Genomic DNA, 20,688 nt, shown 5'->3' on the forward strand with positions numbered 1-20,688 from the left:
TTTCACATTCCTCATCAACTGCTTTAAACCCATCCCAGAGTCTGTTTACATTCTTATTTACTGTTTTCCACCGATCATAGTCACGTGTTAAAAACTCCCTCATGCCTGTTTTATCAGACATATGGTACTTCCTAATAGTCGTAATTTTAATATCTTCCTTTCTGTCACATTTATTTTTAACTACCACACAAACAACTTGGTGATCACTAATACCATCTGTTACTTCAGTTTCTGTATAGAGCTCATCTGGCTTTACCATCACCACATCCAGAATATTTTCCCCCCTAGTTGGTTCCATCACTTTCTGGATCCGATGCCCTTCCCATATTAACTTGTTTGCCATTTGTTGGTCGTGCTTCTTGTCATTTGCACTGCCTTCCCAATTGACATTTGGTAAATTGAGATCACCCACTACAATCACGTTCCTTTCCTTATCGTTTCCCACATGGCTGATTATCTTATGAAATAATTCTGAATCGGCGTCTGCGCTACCCTTTCACGGTCTGTACACTCCAAAGACATCAAGTTGCCTATTATCTTATAGAGGATCCTTACACCTAGAATTTCATTTTTGTCACCTTTAACTTTTTCGTAGCTTACAAATTCTTCTTTCACCAGAATGAATACTTCCCCTCCTACTATTCCTATGCTATATCTATGGTACATTCTCCAGTTCCATGAGAAAACCTCTGCATCCATTATATCATTTCTCAGCCGTGATTCAGCTCCTATTACAATATCTGGTAAGTTTATATCTTTTAAATTACTTAATTCTATTCCTTTCTTTATGATACTTGTACAGTTGAGCACTACCATTTTTATATCATCCTTACTTGATTTCAAGTTCCCCGTTCCCTTATCACCACTCCCTAGGCCACCCCTTTCCCTGAATGTACCTCCCTATAACCCTTCTATACAAATTTTCTAACTTATAGGTAGCACTGTTGTTTAAGTGAAGGCCATCTGAGCATACATCCCTATCTCCTACCAATCCATTATTATCTAGAAATCTCACTCCCAATTTCCCACTTACCCACTCCATAGTCTCATTTAAATCCCAATCATCTTCCAATCACTATCCCTCCTACACAATATTCCACTGATAACATTCTCCGCTTCCTTAAACTGCACCCGTGCTGCATTTACCAGGTCCCACCCATCCCCAGCTATGTTGGTACTTATACCTGCTTGTCTTACATTGTTAGTACAATGTGAAACACTACTGCCTTCTCCTTTCCCTCCTCCTCTTCTACTTTCCTTTCCCTTCAATGTGTTAGTGCAATATTGAACTACTACCGAGAAAGGAAGAAAAATCTTCAGGAATAGAATCTGTCTCTGGAAACTGTAAAGGGTAGTTACTTGAAAGTAAAACCAATAATGTATTAATAGAATAACCGGTGATGCCCAGGGGAAGTGAACGTGACACACTCTATTATAGTCCCTTACATTGAAATATACAAAATGAAATTGACCATAGTTTCCAGAATAGATATGTTTTTACATAAAAATCTATTTCCTGGCAGTGAGTAAGAATCTACGCAATTAGCCACAGGAAATGTAGTATTCACTGTTTGTGCAGTAAGTTTACTTTTACAGTAGAATATCACAAAGTGACTAATGAGCACTGCTATTGGCTGAAATGCTATTTCTTTTGCTATTGGCTTTACTTCGCACTGACACAGATAGGTCTCATGGTGACGATGGGATGGGAAAGGCCTAGGAGCTGAAAGGAAGCAGCCATGATCTTAATTAAAGTACAGTCTGGTGTGAAAGTGGGATACCACGGAAAACCATATTTGGGGCTGCCAACAGTGGTTTTCAAACCCACTGTCTCTTTGGTGCAAGCTCACAGCCGCGCGCCTCTAACCACATGGCCAACTCGCCTGGTTGACTGAAATTAATTTAGTGAGGCACCACTCACAGTATTCAACACAGACAGGTTTTGTACCACCCAAGGAACATTAACACACTGCTAAACATTTAAACCAGTTGTACCGGGTTAATTTCTCTGGCACAGGGGCTCCGTGTATGTGTCATCTTTATCATCATTTCATGCTCATGCCGACGCGCAGGTCGCCTACGGGAGTCAAATCGAAAAAGACCTGCACCTGGCGAGCTTGTCCTCGGACAATCCTGGCATTAAAAGCCATACACTATTTCATTTACCACTACTATTGTACATTTCTCCACACTTATTTTCATTCCATATTCCACTATTTCCTGATTCCATACAGTAACATGTACTTCCATTTCATCTTCTGCATATCACAGTGTGATCTGTAAATAGTAAGGTGTTTGCCTGCTTGGTCCTCATTTTTTGTTGTATACTCTTGTGGATTTAATTCATGACTGTAATGAAAAGTAGAGGGGATAATACACATCCTTTTCGAAGTCCTGCTTTACTTTGAATAAGTTTGTTTGTCCTATTGTAGTCTTCATACTACTTACTCACTTTATGTTTTTGGCATTTATAATTGGTTCTTCTCCTCTCCCTGCCTTTTTTCTTATCAAGGCATCGAAGACCACTTGCTGTGGGTCACGGTCATATGCCTCCTCAATATCTATAAATGTCATCACTAAATCCTGCCTAAACTCCATCATGTTCTGTAGGTTCAGTGGATTCAAAAGCTTAAAAATTGTGTTTACACCGAGTGTGGAGTATGGCACTGTATTTGTGAAACATGAATAATAACTGGTGCCAAGAAAACCAGAGTTGAAGCCTTTGAAATGCCATGTTGTCAGAAGTTGTTGATGATCAGATGTGTAGAACATGTCTCAAATAAAGGGATAATGAATCAGTTTGATGAGAGGAAAACAGTTTGTGAGAATTTGGTCGTAGGAAGGAAGAGTTTGATGGAACAAACCTCATGGTACTCTGAACTTGTTCAGTTAGTTTTGAAGTAAAGCATAGAAGTAAAACACAGAAGACAAAGACAAAGTGCCAGGAGGATTCCAAGATACGGACTCAGGTGAACAGAATAATATGCAAATGGAATAGTCACTGAACTTTCAAGAAATTTAGTTCATCTTGATCACAATCAGTGTATGTTGGATTTTTAACAAGAAAAGTCATGTGGTGTCAATTCTGTATAAAACTGTATGTTTTATAGCTATGAATGTGATATAATGTTTCATGTAAAACTAGGGGTCCTTTGACTATGTTCTTGATATCTACAGATATGTTAAATTAAATATTGTTTGGAAGTTATCATTGTATTAGAAGTCGTGTAAAACTGGAGGATTTAGCTATGATCGTTGCATCAGTCATAGAAAACTTGAAGTCCTATAGGTTTGATCACGATATCAACAGTTATCTAAAAGTTTTTATTTTTTCTGTATGATCATAATATTTACAATCATATAACATTACAAGCTTGTTGCTTAGTCTGTTGACAAAAAACCTAAGTAGCAATGTCAGAAAAAAGGTTATATATTTTTCTGTCCCGTGTTTCAGTGTAAGGTCTTTGGAAGCAATCAGCAACCCCAGTACCTTCTAACTACTTCAGATGCAGTGTGAAATGGATCTGGACATAAAGATCAAAGAGGAACCAGCCTGGCTTAAAGAAACAACAAATTTATCACTTGTAAGTCTCATTCCAGATAGCTTTATAACCCTTAGTAGCTGAATAAGTTTGACAGGGGCAAAATATACTATGTGCTTACCAAATATTAACAGCAGCAGTCTTCATTTGCTAAATGGGCATCTAGGCGTGGTAATTCTCTGTTTTGTTTCTTTGTCTGGGAAAACGCCATCGTGTGCTAAACAAGGTTGCCAACTCTTAGGAACATAAACTACAGTATTGATGTACATCTATGGATTGAGCTAGTGACATAAACATTGTTCGTGAGAAAGGGACAGGGGTTCTGGTGGTGTAAGCCCCCAGATTTGGGCTACTGTGTGGTCAGTTGGCCTGTAGCATTGACTAAGGAGACAGCAGTTCAGTTCTGTTTTATAATGGTGAAAGCTGTATTAATGTTGTGGCTTGACAGCAAAGGAGCCTTGGTTAAGTCCAGCTTGTGACAAATTTGGGATAGGCAGTGTCTCAAGATCAAGGCTTCAGGGCATTTCATGTGTTAAGTAACCTTTCTTTATTATTGAAATGGATCTCTGGATTGTGTGCAGTTATGAATTTATTCTGCCTGGTTTGGAAATGGAATCTTTGTGGGATTGTCATCATTTTCTGTAGTATGTCAGCCAATTGCAGTGCTAGTAATTGCTGAAGTGATGGAAAATGGTGGGTGCTAGATTAGGTTATGGTCAGTTGGTCCCTGGCTTTCATTGTGAACATATTTTTTCTCGAGAAGAAATTCCAGGTGAGATTTGCATCATTTAAACGTGTTTACAGTGTTACTAATGTTGTGTGAGCATGTAGTAAAATTCTGCTTTGGCAGTTTGCTGTGAGCATAGCTCATCTAAAGCAAATACCCTGATGAAGGCGGAGATGCAGTGGAATATTTACGAAAAGAAACAAGATATTTTCATGATCTTTCCTTGCTCTGTCTGTTGCTACTCTAATCACACCCATTGCAATCTTCTGAGTGTGTGGCTCTCAGTTCAATGGCTCGTCTCCTGATAGCTCAGAAAGTAAAATGGTGACATGCTAATTTCATGTTGGCAAGTGTGATTCAGGTTCTGTCCAGAGTTATTTGAAGAAGCTGAATTATTGCAGTACATGTCTGTAGCTATACTGGCATGAAAAGGAACTCCTGAACATCAGTCTGGCAACTCAGAGTCTTTGAAAACCTTGAAAGTTGGAAGAGAGACGTTTAATGAATAACTGTGACTTGACAGTAATAATCTATTGCAAACACTGTGAACTGCTAAATTATAGATGATATATTGCCAAAGTTGATTAAAGCTAAAATTCTACAATTAATGCACACTGTTCTCAGAATAAATATGTACTTGTTGAGTTCTAATTTACAGGTACTAGAATACTAGAGTAGAGAATGTTGTCTGAACATATTCAAGATGTGAGCATACTGCTGTTCCAGATCTCTACCTTTAATATTTTTTATGTTCTTTGTCAAACTTGAACCTTTGATATTTCTTATAATGCTGCTGCATCAAACTTGTTCAAATATCAAAATTATGTTAATGATAAGTGTGCCAATATCAGAAACTGTTTGTGACTTTGTTAAGGTTGGGGTTGGATTAGTCTGTACTTTTTACTGTCAGTATCGAAATTACTTGAGTTACTCTGATTATAAAAGAGGATCATTGGCCTATTGTACTTTTTTAAAAATTCTAATATCCTCCAACACTACTGCAGTACCATTGGCACCACATGTTAATAATTATTGCTCCTATCTTTACTAGTGTAGAAGAGGATAAATCACAAATCATTCATCAGTGTTTTTGAGACTGGATACACCAGTCTGCTAAACAGGATGTCAATACAGGTTTGATTACCCTGGGTTACCCTCACATCCACAATCTGTTGGAAGATATGCATGTAAAGGAAAGAGCAGATTTGCCTATGGCATATGAGAGATAAATTAGCTCGAAGTCTGAATATAATTTCTCTCAAAGTAAGTATTTTGCTCAGATGTTGAATTCATTTAAAAAGGCAAAAGAGTGCTTAGCTCATTTTATTCCTCAAATATAGATCAGAGTCTATGTTACGTAGAGAACCATGTCTAAGGACTCTTAGAATACATGATTTCTGCACATATTTTCTTTAATATGCCCCTTCTTAGTGGGCTCTGACACTTTCAAGGACTTAAGGCACATTAGAAATTAACATTTTGTTCCTCTTTGTCATTAATTCCCTCTCCGTTTTGTGCATCTCTTTTCATCCTTTCCTTTGTTCGGTTAATGTTCTCTTTCTTCTATTCTGAATGCGTTAAGTCGGTATATCCTAGAATTTTATACTTTAATACAATTTTATTGGTGAATGGACTTACATTACAACATATGCTTTTAATTACAGTCCCTCCCCCACCCCTTTAATCAGATGAGGTTTTTATGAATTCAAGTTAGAAATTTAAAGGTGTCATAGTAGATCATGAAGGAGCTTCTGAAACTATAGATGTACACTCCAACTCTGCCGGCTCTCCACTGATTTTATTATCCCCACAGTTCTACACAGAACACTACATAACATCTTTGTAGTGGTACAACAATTAATTTGTAGTTACTTACATGATACTCTATAGGCTTTTGGGCTTATGCCTTGTCAAGAAAATAAGGTGAAATTCTTAACATTTTGCAGGGAACTGTGCTCTGCGTCCTCAGAAGAAATCCCGACTGTCCACGAGAAGGGCTTCTTAAACAATGACACTTTAAATTTGGAACTTTATAATGGAAGTGGGAAATGGTACGTTCATTCGCCACCAGATGGCCCCCAGGAGGTGGCAGCGCTAGTGTTCGAAGCGGAAGGTGACTAAACCATCACAATCAGTCTAAGCGGTTCACATAACATGTTTGCGTGACACATAACATTGGCAGGTGCATGGCATAGACACACACCTGAAATGAAACATCTGGCGACAAGGAACGTACGAATTTGGAAAACACTGAGATGAAATAAAAATAGTGAAGGGACCGGTCCCTTAAGGGCCATGTCTTTAAGTACGGGCTGTGAAAGCATTAATGACTACATTAATTTGTAGTTGTTTGAGTTTGGAATAAATCACACCTTTCCCTTCACTATTGTTATTTCGTCTCAGTGTTTTCCAAATTTGTATGTTCCTCGTTGCCAGAAGTTTCATTCCAGGCTTCTGTCTATGCCATACACCTGCCAATATCTTGTGTTATGCAAACACATTATGTGAACCGCTTAGACTGATTGTGATGGTTCGGTCAGCTTCCGCTTCGAACACTAGCGTTGCCACATCCTGGGGCCGATCTGGTGGTGAATGAACATAAAATTTTCCACTTCTATTATAATGTTCCAAATTTAAAGTGTCATTGTTTAAGAAGTTTTTCTCGTGGACAGTCCAGATTTCTTCTGAGGACGCAGTGCACAGTTCCCTCAAAATGTTAAAATTTCACCTTATTTTCTTGACACGGCGTAAGCCCAAAAGCCTGTACAGTATCACGTCTTTAAATACGGGCCGTGAAAGCATTAATGACAACATTAATTTGTTGTGGTTTGAGTTTGGACTACATCACATCTTTCCCTGGTATCTATCTGTGATAAGCCTGAGTTTGACTACATCACACCTTTCCCTGGTATCTGACTGTGATAAGCCTGCATCTTTCATGTTTTTTTTTTTAAATTTTGACACTTGGAACCATTCAAATATGCTGTTTGAAACAGAACTGTCTCAATGCAGTAAGTAGTCCCTGTGAGCTCGGCAAAATTAGAGTAGAGAATGCGATTCAAATATTTCAAGGTATTTTAATCAGTCTGTAAACAAATTCTATACTGAGAATAATAAAAGATTTAGAAGTTTTAGCACTTGGGATTGGTTCAAACAACCTCTAAGTAGATTGATATGTTTGGGCATATGAAAACAGTCCATACGATTTAGTGTTTAAGTCCATGGCAACTTCCTTCCTAATTCTGTGCGAGATGGCCCTAATTCCATCCCTGGTAGGATATCTTCTGTTATCGCTAGAAAATGTGACTCGTTTTTTTATTTGGTTCTCAGACTCATCCTTTCTCTTACATAAGAAGTGAGTAGTAGAGCTTTTGGTTTTAACAATCCTCTGCTGGTAGAAATCTTCTTTTAACATTAGTGAAATTTTGAAAGCAACTGTAATACTGGCAGGTAATGAATTATCATGCCCATTTGTTGGTGACTCTAGTTGTAGATGTGTGTTATGTGCATAATTAATATATATTATTTTCCACAGGAAAATATTAAACATGTATCAGAAGTGATAGCTCTGAAACAAGAAGCCAAATCAGAGTTAACAGAGCCAGGGCCAACACAGGAAAACTCTCTTGAGGTAATGTATATGATTTGATAAGCCTTCGTCAGGTAATAGAAATAGTTAGAAAATGGCTCAAAATATATCAGACATAATTTTAATGCAGGCGATTGATAGTCCTACGGAAAGTATACTTTATATCAGTGTGAATGTTTACTTACCTAATTTTAACTTTTCCTTGTAGTTTTTCCACGGTCACGCATTATGTATTGTGTAGCCATTACGATTGCTCCAAGGACCAATACGATGTATCATTTGGGAGCTGGTATCATTTCTACTAATACTTTTGACTTTGTTAATATTTTGAAACACAGAGTTGCTTTAAGTTACATTTTTTTTACTGTTACTGGATATTTTACTAGTTGCTTTCAAATGAAACACCTTTGTAATTGATTATTATGAAATGTACCTATGATTCGCTACGGCATTGTACATTGTATACGGATATTGAAGTAAATGACTGTACATGCAGTGAATAAGAGTTTTTTTAAATTGCATGTCTCTCAGTGTTATCCAGAAACATTGTTTCCAATGTAAAGTGTGATTAACGGAGTTGTGATGATAACAGCATCCTCACTTCCCTACTGCCATTCACAATTGAGTAGGTAAGTTTCCATTATAATAGGAGGCCTCATTACCTACTACACAGTCACAATCAATTTGGGGAGTTTTTGTTACAATTGCAGGTGCCCTTTCCTACTTCCAGACACATTGCAATTGAGGAGTTTTTTTATTTCAAGTTAAAAACTTCATGATCGTTCCGTATTGAATAGAGAAAAAAGAAGATGTACAATATTAGAAGGATCCACCTTTCAATACTTCTTTGTAAGTTGAACTAAAAAGAAGTCACAACTTGTTTATTGGGACCGGTTTCGACACAATACAAGTGTCATCATCAGCCAAATAGTAAAGTAGGGCAAGATATAAAGATCTTAAAACAACTAATACATTGAACACAGGCAAAAAATTAACATTGATTCATATTGTAGCAATTCAGTTAATGTCCAAAACACAATGATCGCAGTCAAGAGAGTAAACAGAACATCATTGTCTTGCGCCGAAAACAAAAATAGTTGAAGTTCACAAGCAGGTCAAGTATGCACTTATGTAGAGTCGTTGCTAGGCAGGTCTTGTAGGCATTTGTTTCTCAGGCCGAAGAATAAAAGGTGACGTAATTGAAGTCTTAGGATAACAGTGTAGGATTTAATTTCGTCAAATTCAAAGTAGATGTATAAGTTTGAGAATAATTTGAAACATAAAGCCAAATAAAATATATTAAAAATAGGAAGAAATAATAAAAGAAAATTGCAATGTGAGGTTCAACTCGAAACAACTTGCCGTAGTAATTGATAGATGAATGGGAGATGATAGATAGAGAAAAGGTTGGGGAACGTTTATTAGAGGGTGTTGGTGGTGGTGGAGGTGATTATTGCTATTAGAGGAAGTACAAATGGGTAAATATCTTCTATAAAACACTAAACCGAGGAAAAAAGAGGAAGAGGTCCGACACTTCGAAAAATGAAGATATCGGTAAAGGGAGACAAGGGCCCACGAAGGGCGTGAAAATGAAAAGCTCCCTAGCCCTCACAAACCTAATGGCGTCGGGGTCGGAAAAGAACAAGACCTCTTCCTCTTTTTTCCTCGGTTTAGTGTTTTATAGAAGATATTTACCCATTTGTACTTCCTCTAATAGCAATAATCACCTCCACCACCACCACCACCCTCTAACAAACGTTCCCCAACCTTTTCTCTATTTATCATCTCCCATTCATCTATCAATTACTACGGCAAGTTGTTTCGAGTTGAACCTCACATTGCAATTTTCTTTTATTATTTCTTCCTATTTTTAATATATTTTTATTTGGCTTTATGTTTTAAATTATTCTCAAACTTATATATCTACTTTGAATTTGACAAAGTTAAATCCTACACTGTTATCCTAAGACTTCAATTACGTCACCTTTTACTCTTCGGCCTGAGAAACAAATGCCTACAAGACCTGCCTAGCAATGACTCTACATAAGTGCATACTTGACCTGCTTGTGAACTTACACTATTTTTGTTTTCGGTGCAAGACAATGATGTTCTGTTTAGTCTCTTGACTGCGATCATTGTGTTTTGAACATTAACTGAATTGCTACAATATGAATCAATGTTAATTTTTTGCCTGTGTTCAATGTATTAGTTGTTTTAAGATCTTTATATCTTGCCCTACTTTACTATTTGGCTGATGATGACACCTGTATTGTGTCGAAACCGGTCCCAATAAACAAGTTCTGACTTCTTTTTAGTTCAACTTACAACGAAGTATTGAAAGGTGGATCCTTCTAATATTGAGTTTTTTTATATAATAGCAGCTACCTTCCTTACCGCAGTCAAAATTGAGTTGTGCTGTCATCATTATAAGTCAGGCTCCATTTTTAATGACAATAACACAGTTGGTTAGTTTCCATTATAATAGCAAAGCTGATATGCCTAATGCCAGTCACATTTTAGATGGGTAAATTTGTTTACAATGGCGGACACACTTGCCTACTCCCAAACACAATCGGTTATGGGAGTTTTGAACAGAATTACATACTCCCTTGATTTCTGCCAGTCAAATCAAGAAGGGAATTATTCATTAAAATGGTAGCTCCTCCTTACTAATGCCAGTAACACAGGAGTTGGAAAAGGATCCCATTCCTACTGCCAGTCAAAGTCAATGTGGAGAGTAATGATTATTTTAGCAGATGCCCTTCTGCTGAAAGTCACTATCAGTTTGTAAAATATTAGTTATAATGGCAGGCACACCCTTTCTACATTGCTACAAATAGACTTCAATAAATATATATAGATTGATAGCATGTATACAATATTACAACCCTTCATTTACAGAATAACTGTTGCTAAACAGTACATCATATCGAAAAACAGATTGTACCATAACATGCCTCATTTAGTGGTCTAAATGGCTGGTCTTAAGATATATTATCCTCTCTGATATATTTATGGGTAAAATTTGAATTAGAAACAGTGAACGGGGTGAAATTTGGATAAGATTTTCTCACAGTTCATTACCGTTGGGTACTAATGTGATAGCTACAAACATAGAATTTGGCTCACTTGATTGGGTGGGCCAATATTTGTGTCGAATTAGATGATTCTATCTTTTGTGTAAGTCATTCATACTGTGAACTACTATATGTACAAAGAGCAAAATGTAGGTATATTCAATAAATAAAGACAAATGTAACATATAAGGAATAGAGATATGACAAAACATCATATGACCAAAGTTGTAGATCACTCCAAATTGAATGGAAATTGTGCCATTCATTTTGTGATAGGATTTACTGTTTAGCCATGAAATGCCTTGAATAATTATCTGCACCATCATTAAAATTGCCTCCATATTTCGATATTCTTCGGGGATAAAGGGTGAAAAATTCAAAGATCTTGGAAATTCTCTGTCAGTTACAAGCTAAATGTATAATTTTGCATAATTTCAATTTTCTAGCTCACCCAGCAGATTGTGATGCAATCCTGACTTAGGGTGAGGGGGCAAAATTTAGGACTTTCAGGAAACTATAGCTAAAAAATTGAAGACAGTCATTATTACACCTGAAATGGTTAACTGTACAAAAATTTTGCCAAAATAGTCAATATACAGACATACTTCTGTTGGTGAAGGAGAAGATAGGAAGAATGTAGGACAATATGGTCTTGGAGTAAGAAATGACAGAGGACAATAACTAATAGACTTTTGTGAAGCAAAAGGACTTGTAATTAAAAACACCTCGTTCAAACAACCCAAGAGAAGAAGGTATACCTGGACAGCACCTGGAGATAAAGCGAGATACCGCCGGGCTGAGTGGCTCAGACGGTTAAGGCGCTGGCCTTCTAAGCCCAACTTGGCAGGTTCGATCCTGGCTCAGTCCGGTGGTATTTGAAGGTGCTCAAATTCGACAGCCCTGTGTCAGTAGATTTACTGGCACGTAAAAGAACTCCTGCGGGAATAAATTCCGGCACCTCGGCGTCTCCGAAGACCCTAAAAATTTAGTTAGTGGGACGTGAAACAAATAATATTATTATTATTATTATTATTAAAGCGAGATACCAAATAGATTATATTATAGTAAGGGAAAATACCGTAACCAAGTCAAACAATGCAAATGTTATCCAGGGTCTGATGTAGCGAGTGACCACAACCTAGTATTGTTAAAATCTGATTTAAGACTAAGGAAGAAGAGGAAGAATGGTGAAAAGTATTGCAGATATAATTTTAGGAAACTAAAACAAGACAGAAGCAAGGAAAACTATCAAACACTGGTAAAACAGAACATCGCAGAAATACCAAATGGTACAATAAATGAGAAATGGATGGGCCTTAAACACTCTATCATAGGAGCTGCAAATCAGGTAATAGGGAAAACGACGAAACAAGCACGAGAACCATGGGTTACAGATTATATGCTTGAACTTATAGAGGAAAAGAGGAAATTTTAAAACTCAAAGAGTGAAGAACGAATCAGACATTATAAGAGACTCCGAAACCTAGTCAACAGAGAAGCAAAGAAGGCTAAGGAAGAATATATAATGAGACAATGCAAAGAAATAGGAGAAAGAATAGAGAAAGGAAACTGCTTATGAATTGATTAAGAAACAATTTAGAACAGTCACTGGCCGTAGTAACAGCATATTAGGTGAAAATGGAAAACTGTTGTCTGAGAGCAAAGAAGTGGGAGAAAGATGGAAGCGATGCATAGAAACATTATATGAAGATCCTACTGACATATATGACCTTGAAAATTAAGACAACATAACAAGTGATCAACTGGGACCCTCTTTAACAAAAGAAGAATATCTTAAGGCTGTGAAAGAATTGAAACCTAATAAAGTGCCAGGATGTGTTAAAATAACTGGAGAAATGATACAGAGACTGGATGATGAAACACACGGATATATTTTTAAACTGATCATGGAAATATATGAAACCAGAGAAATTCCAGAAGATTTTAAAAAGTCCCTCATAATCCCTGTACCAAAGAAACCTGGAACTCTAAAATGTGAAGAACATTGCACCTTGAATCTATTGGCGCACATGTCGAAAATATTGACGAGAATAATACATAACCGAATAAGCAATAAAATTGAACCACATTTGGCTGAAGATCAGTTGGATTTAGGCGGAATGGAGGCATACGAGAAGCTATTCTAACGTTACAACAGGTTATAGACAAAATGCTAGACGTTAGAAAACCTTTGTTTATTGCATTCGTGGATTTAGAAAAAGCTTTTGATAATGTGAACTGGAATATTTTAATGAAGATTATGACTAGTGTTGGTCCAGATTTTAGAGATAGACGAACAGTATATGAACTCTATAACAACCAAAGGGGCATCATAAACATAAACGGTGCAGTATGGGAGGCTTATATAAAGAAAGGAGTATGACGGGGATGTAATTTGTCACCACTGCTGTTCAACCTATATATTGAGAAGTGCATTGAGGAATGTAAAGGGGGTATGGAAGGGATAAAGATAAATGGAATAGAAATCAAAATGGTAAGATTTGCTGATGACATAGTTGTCATAGAGGAGAACAAAGAGAAATCACAAAGTGCATTAATAAGAATGAGTAAGATTTTGGGAGATAAATATAACATGAAAATTAATGCAAGAAAGACCAAAATTGTGGTATGCAACCATCAGCATATTGCAGTCGACATCAGAATTAATGATATACAACTAAGGAAAGTAAATGTCTTTACCTATTTAGGAAGTGAAATCACTCCAGATGGCAAAAGTTCTGTCGACATAAAGAGCAGAATTTCCCAAGCAAAGATTGCTTTTTACCAGAAAAGGATACTACTTACATCAAATGTGGAGACCAAGAAGAGATTTATTAAGTGTTTTGTCTGGAGTGTGGCCTTGTATGGTTCAGAAACTTGGACTATTAGTGCAGGTGATAAGAATCGTCTGAAAGCATTTGAGATGTGGTGCTGGAGGAGGATAGGAAAGATCTCATGGGCAGCAAAACTCACCAATGAAGTAGTTCTAAGATGAATAGTTGAAAAAAGATCCTTTTTAGCAACAATAAGAGAAGAGACCAATTAATTGGCCATCTCTATAGGCACAATTGTTTCATAGTTAATGTCATGGAAGGAATGATTCAAGGTAAAAGAGGAAGACCAAGACTGCAATATTCAAGACAGATCAGAGATGACGTAGGAACAGGCTTATAGGTGGAAATGAAGAGATTAGCGGATTACAGGGAAGAGTGGAGAAGACCAATTGCTGCCAACCAATCTTAGTATTGAGAATTGAGAAGAAGACTGTCATTACGATTCTATTTATACAGATAAGGAATCTGCTCTATGCACACTCAAAATCTTTAGTATCTCATGGTCAGAAATATTCATTTCAGGCAAGAAATCGGTACAGACCTCAGAACCTCCCTCTACCTGTTTATACACTCTCTCTCATTGGTCACATCCATTAGATGCGTTAACACATGCACACATCTGAAGAGTGAGGGGAGGTGGAGAAAACGAAGTACGAGGATATCTATCATGCATGAATCACACGTGGAGGGGAAGTTACTTGCTTGCCCGCCTACCCACTTACGACTGGCTTGACAGTGAAGGGAGGAACCACGTGCCCCCTTTAAGACAGCAGACATAATGTGTGCATCATCTCACTGAGGGCCAAATTCCCCAGCTTCTTCATATTTCTCGTGTGTGAAGTCTGACTGAAGTGGTAGCAGTCTTGACTAATACTTCGTTATCAACTGGCATCCACTGTAAGAAAGAATGACCTTTTTTTGTCAATATAGGCCTTGTTAAGTAATAAAAATAATAATAATAATAATAATAATAATAATAATAATAATTGTCATCCTCAAAAACCAAAGTAAAAATAACCTGGCATTTAATAATTATGATTATCAGAGATGCAAGTGCATTTGGAGAACCGTTCCTATGAAGTTCTTATGAGCACGGATCAAAAAATGAAATGCCATATATTGGGGTGGGATTTCATCATGCACACTTCATTGCAATTAAATTACAATTAATAGTTTTCCTTGATTAGGAAAAGCTGGTATAGCCAGAATATTTAACCATAGAAACACCTTGATCAGTTCCCAAAAGCATGGAGTTGAGAGTGACCTCTGAGTGCACAACATCATAAGCCACACCTCCTGGAAGATGAACACATGTGACGTTGCCTTAGTTACCTCTCATTCATCCTCAGGCTAGGCCAAAATATTTGCCCATAACTTAAAAATCTTGGAGGTCTTCCATTGGCTATCAGCTATCAGCTAAAGTGCACAATCTTGAAATGGGCAAGGGAGGAAAATTTATGGCTTACATAAACTAAAGCTACAAAATATGCAGATGGTCATTATTACCCCTTAAATGGATAGCTGTATGAAATTTTTGCCAAAATAGTCAATCACAGACAAACGGTCTTTATGGTTTTATTTATATGTCTTGAAAAGAAGTCTGCTCCACATACATCTTTTGGGCTATGTCCGTTGGACCTCCCTTATTAATCCTTCTGTGAAAAAAATGCCCATGAGTTTTAGAAATGGAACTCCATCATATAAGGTCGATTTCCAGTCAGGTTGATCTTGTATATACTGTGGGAGAGTAAAATCACAATTTTGGTTCCCTTTAAACCCTCTCTCCATTCCAGTAATTTAAAACGTTATGGACCCTAAAACATACCAGGTAGATGCTAAATATGAAGTATCTTCAGTAGTTTTCAAGTTATAAGAAATAGGCTTTACACACACCCACTCTTGAGTTAAGTCTGGTGGGACTTGCACTAGAAAACGGTCCGTTAATGAAATCTTCCATATTAATCCTCGTATCGAAATAATGCACATGAGAAAGGAAGGTTTAGAAATTGATTTCCATTGAGGCAGGTAAATTTCAAATGAGTTTGTTTGAGTATATTTTGTGGGAATGCAAAATCATTGTTTCAGGTTTGTACAAATCCCCAGTCATTTCAGGGATTTAGAATGAATATTGGCCCTCAAGCCTACCCAAGGACAGTTGGATTCAAAATATAAAGTTTGGTGGAAAGATATTCAGTAGGTTTCAAGTTAACGTCAAACACACAGGCATGTAGGTGGTCATTATTACACCTGAAACGGATAACTGTAGGGAATTTTTGCCAAAAAGGTCAATGTGCAGACACGCAGTTGTTGCGATTTTATTTATGTGTATGAATTTCCAGATAATGTAATTATTTGTAGATACAAGTTGCAAGTGATATGATTGCTACTGTGTGCATTCAATTATATTCTACACATATTGTAGCCATCTTGTGGCAAGTGAGAAATATTCTTATTCTTCGATATGTTGTTTGCGGTGTTACTAGTCCATTGTGACCCATCATATTACTTAAATTTGCAATGAATAAATAAGCCCTTCAAGACTTATCTTGCCTTTCTGTTTCATACTTCGTAAGGGATAGTTTTAGTGAATAGATCTTGTATATTCACCATTACTCACTTGAACATTCATTACATGAATGCATTCATCACTAGCAGGATACACATTTGATCACTGCCATCATCCTCTGCATAGCATTTGTGTCGTCTTCTTTCAGTGTGACTATGTGGCTATGGGGCATTTAACTGCCTTTTTATTGAGATATTCATTTGACCACCATTTCCTGGAGTTCTGTGTTAGCTGTTGAATATATATTGCCATCTGGTTGATGGGAGGGGAATTATATTATTATCTGGGACTGTAGTCATAGGCTCTCTTATAACGAAATGGGATGCAGTTTGGTAAGGAGTGTCAAAAGGGTAATCTTTTGACTTTGGTGAGAGGATGTGTTGTATGAGTGGTCCATTCTTTGTTGGTGAAGCAGTAATAATCCATCAGTCTTCCGAGGTGATATATCAGGCTCTTGTCAGCTGCTTCCCAGATTTTGCCAATGTGTGGTGCTGCAGGAGGGATGAAATCGTATGTCAGTCACATGCCCACAGTTGCCGTGAAGAGTTGGTTTTTCTGAGCATTGATTTGCAGAAAGGCCTTGATTTCTTATGCTGCTCCGAAGAAGTTCGTGCCGTTATTGCTGTAAATATTCATGGGTTGACATCTATGAAAACTAAGTTGACAACATGTGGGGGAAATGTTGTTGTGGTGAGATCAGGTATCATGTCTATATAGGCAGCCATGGTAGCTAGGCAGTGTGATCTTGTTTGATCTCACACCATTTTTCATGAGAGTTGGGCCAGCATATCTATTCTAGTGTTATGGAATGGGTATGTCGGGGCTACATGCACCCTTTATGTATTTCACCTTAATTGTTCAGAAGTATCAGCATGCAATTTAGAACACTTGAGACATGCGTGAGTCTGGCTTCTTTCGCATCCACCTTGCTGATGGGATCCAAAACTTTTCTCTCAGAGAGTTGAGTGCCAGGATGAATTAGTCGAAGGTGTTCTGCCATCGTAATTAGATTTGTGCAGTGGTGATGTGGATACAGAATGTTGCATTGTTTTCCACACCACTAGAATTAGGGTATTGTGCAGTCTTCTGCCGACATAAAGATTGCCTTCTTGATCTATGATTGGATTTATAGCCTTAATATGAGTTGATAGTTTCCTACACAACATTAATGTAACATTTGTGAACAGGGTTCGACTCCAATACGAACAGTGGACTTGAATTTCATACCGTGAGTTGTTTAAAACAATCAGAGATAATTCGCAAGCAGTATGCAGCTACTCTCTGTACCTTGTTTAATCTTGAAAATTTTGTTATGTTTACTGTAGATCATCATGCATTAATGGCATTTTTTGAATTGGGAGATTAATTTTAACATCACTTTTTTCATTTTGACCCACTCAAGTGATCTTCATTCAACCACCTAGGACCATACCAACAAACTGTATTGTTGATGATCATGGACACTAAGTCAGCAAGTTTCTCTTTGGTCAGCACATGGTGCCACTTGTTTATATCTTCAGCAAGTTCATACTCAGAGCCTTTAATGTTTTCTTGAGTTGTCTTGTCAAGAGGTATGCTCCATAAATCTCAGACATTGAAAAGAGGTGGCTTTCTTTAGTTATGCTGCCTTGGATTTTACACAGAAGAACATTTATATCTATCAAATTTCTTTGCTAAATGATCTGACATACACACGTTAATGTTATTCATTGAGCCCGCAATCAGATGACTATAGAGAATTTATGTTCTTGAATAGATGGCCCTGCATGGTGGATGTAGTTGAGGCTTATACCATTGTCAGTATCAACCAAAGCATTGAAATTAACCAGGAGATGACCTGGAATTCTACTCAATTACACTGTGCAGATAAGAGTTGAAGATGAAACCTCTCCTCATGAGAAGGTTTAGTAGTCCGTCACAAACTATGATTGTTTCCTGTAATTCACCTATGCCAGAAATACAGTCATCTGCACAGAAGAATTGATTTATGATGTTTCCTGCATGAGGGGATCTGGTAGCTTTGTTGTATTTCTTCGTGCGTCTCGTTTCAAGGAATGCTATTCTGTAAGTTACCATTGTGCGTCCATATATTTTAATTGGCTTTTGTGGCCTCTCTTGCCAAAGAGTACAGAATGCATTGTAACTGTTAGATTTAATGTTCACTTGAAGATACATTTTCCTATGTCCACTGTAAATGCTGTTTTTTGAGCCTGCAGTCAGATGATTATAGAGAAGAGATATCCCTACTTGGTGGATGTAGTTGAGACTTATGCCCTTGTTTTTGTTGTTGAACTTGATTGGTTTATGACAGGGTGATGTGGAATTTAAAACTGACTTTTTTCCTGCGAGGGTTTCACATTAATTTCTTTCATGTCAAGTGACTCGAATTCTCACATGAATTTAATACATTCCTGGCAAAACTTCTCATTTCGTTTCAGCCTTTTCTTTCTAATGTCAGGACGTGCTGAATTGCCATTTGTTTAGATCTACCAAGTTTTACAAGTTTTTCTGAATACGGTATCTGCCTGACATGTCTGTCGTCATGTGCTGCTGGTGGTCTGATTCACACTTTTTCCATTGGTGTATTCCTCTTGCTTTATCCAAAATAGTTGAATTTTATTTTGTAGGTTGCGTAGGAATGGAGCTTGATGAGGCATAGGTTTTATCTTCCTTTCTTCTCAGTAGATAGCTACAACTGGCTCCTTTTTTACATGGTCCGCTCATCTCCACAGCATTGGTCATTTACCGCTGCTCTCTTCCCGGCATTTGATATTAGCACGCTATCACAGTTACGGGATTCGAAAATTCCTATTTTAATTTGTCCAATATCCTTCAGTTGCAATTAGAAATTTTCTACTGATTCATCCGTTATGATGGGCACATTTGAGCATGTTAATTTTTATCCATTATCAATATTCATAAACACTACTCCAGCGTTTATATTGAATGCAGTCATTCATCTTCCGTATTGATTCCCCGCTGTGCATGAGCGAATTGTTCTCCAACAAGCCTCACAACTCCGAGTGGTGTACTAAACATCGGGATCACATTTTTTTTTTGCATGGGGCGAGTTGGCCGTGCGGTTAGAGGCGCGCAGCTGTGAGCTTGCATCCGGGAGATAGTGGGTTCGAACCCCACTGTCAGCAGCCCTGATAATGATTTTCCGTGGTTTCCCATTTTCACACCAGGCAAATGCTGGGGCTGTACCTTAATTAAGGCCACGACCGCTTCCTACTCCTAGTCCTTTCCTATCCCATCATCGCCGTAAGACCTATCTTGTCGGTGTGACATAAAGCAAAATTGTAAAGAACTTCTTAGAAATAAATCTGAATAAATGATTGTTTAATTTTAATACTATGCACTGAAATAAAATAAGAATGTCATACTTCTCATACAGCGGTTTGCATCGAAGAAAGGGGGCAGTCAAACAAATGGTGGCCCAACACCGCAACCCAGGTCTTCGATTGCTAGCACGACCACCAAGAGATTGGAGGCAATCCCAGCGTGAAATCACGCCAACTACTTAGGGAAGGCCTCGATTAAAACACAAACACAGGATAGGGAAGTGATGGAATCTGGGCTATACCAATAGGTCAAGGACCATAACAGAGGGTGGAAAAATGTCAAAGTATAGAGCAATTCAACCGCAATAACACTCACCCTCACACTTAAGGAGCAAAAGTTAATACCATATTAAAAAGAGAAGTAGGGTGGCTGGACTAACAATAACAGTAGAATTCACAATTGATAAATATACTTTTGCCGGGCTGAGTGGCTCAGATGGTTAAGGCGCTAGCCTTCTAACCCCAACTTGGCAAGTTCGATCCTGGCTCAGTCCGGTGGTATTTGAAGGTGCTCAAATACGACAGCCCCGTGTCGGTAGATTTACTGGCACTTAAAAGAACTCCTGCGGGACTAAATTCCGGCACCTCGGCGTCTCCGAAGACCTTAAAAAAGTAGTTAGTGGGACGTAAAGCAAATAACATTATTAAATAAACTTTCTACCAAATAGAATAGAATGAACAAAGGTCAAAAAAAAATTTAAATTCAACCAGGTTGCAAGAAAATACAATATGTTGATTATGTTACCCTCCGAGCTCGGTATTAAACGAAAGTTTAGAATAATGAGTACTCTCAAAATGTATAAATAATGAGCACAATTCCTGGGTATGGCCGTCCCAAAATGTACCTAATTAACAAATTGGTATTTAGTTACACAACTTACAAAGTATTGGGATACTTCCAAATTTTTAAAAAACTTTAAATTGCCAACAGGCCCACGTGCTTGGTTTTTCAAAAGATACCTTAGTGAACACAGAAGCGTTTTAAAGTAACAAACTATCTGCATCCCAA

At 37.5% G+C, this 20,688-nt stretch overlaps 1 protein-coding gene across 2 annotated transcripts in view; it reads left to right on the forward strand.

The window, feature by feature from the left end:
• Window positions 1-20,688, forward strand: part of LOC136885341 (zinc finger protein OZF) — a 95,608-nt gene that overhangs the window by 3,075 nt on the left and 71,845 nt on the right. The window contains exons 1-3 of one of the 2 annotated variants that reach the window (XM_068230370.1): window positions 670-743; window positions 3,455-3,584; window positions 7,805-7,900. In XM_068230370.1, the coding sequence (XP_068086471.1) occupies window positions 3,507-3,584; window positions 7,805-7,900 (174 nt within the window). In that variant the 5' untranslated portion in view covers window positions 670-743; window positions 3,455-3,506. Of the gene's footprint in view, window positions 1-669; window positions 744-3,454; window positions 3,585-7,804; window positions 7,901-20,688 lie in introns of those variants that run through there. The other variant, XM_068230371.1, reaches the window with a different exon arrangement.

Source organism: Anabrus simplex, chromosome 14 (assembly GCF_040414725.1).
Source record: "Anabrus simplex isolate iqAnaSimp1 chromosome 14, ASM4041472v1, whole genome shotgun sequence".
In the NCBI taxonomy this organism is placed as follows: domain Eukaryota; kingdom Metazoa; phylum Arthropoda; class Insecta; order Orthoptera; family Tettigoniidae; genus Anabrus; species Anabrus simplex.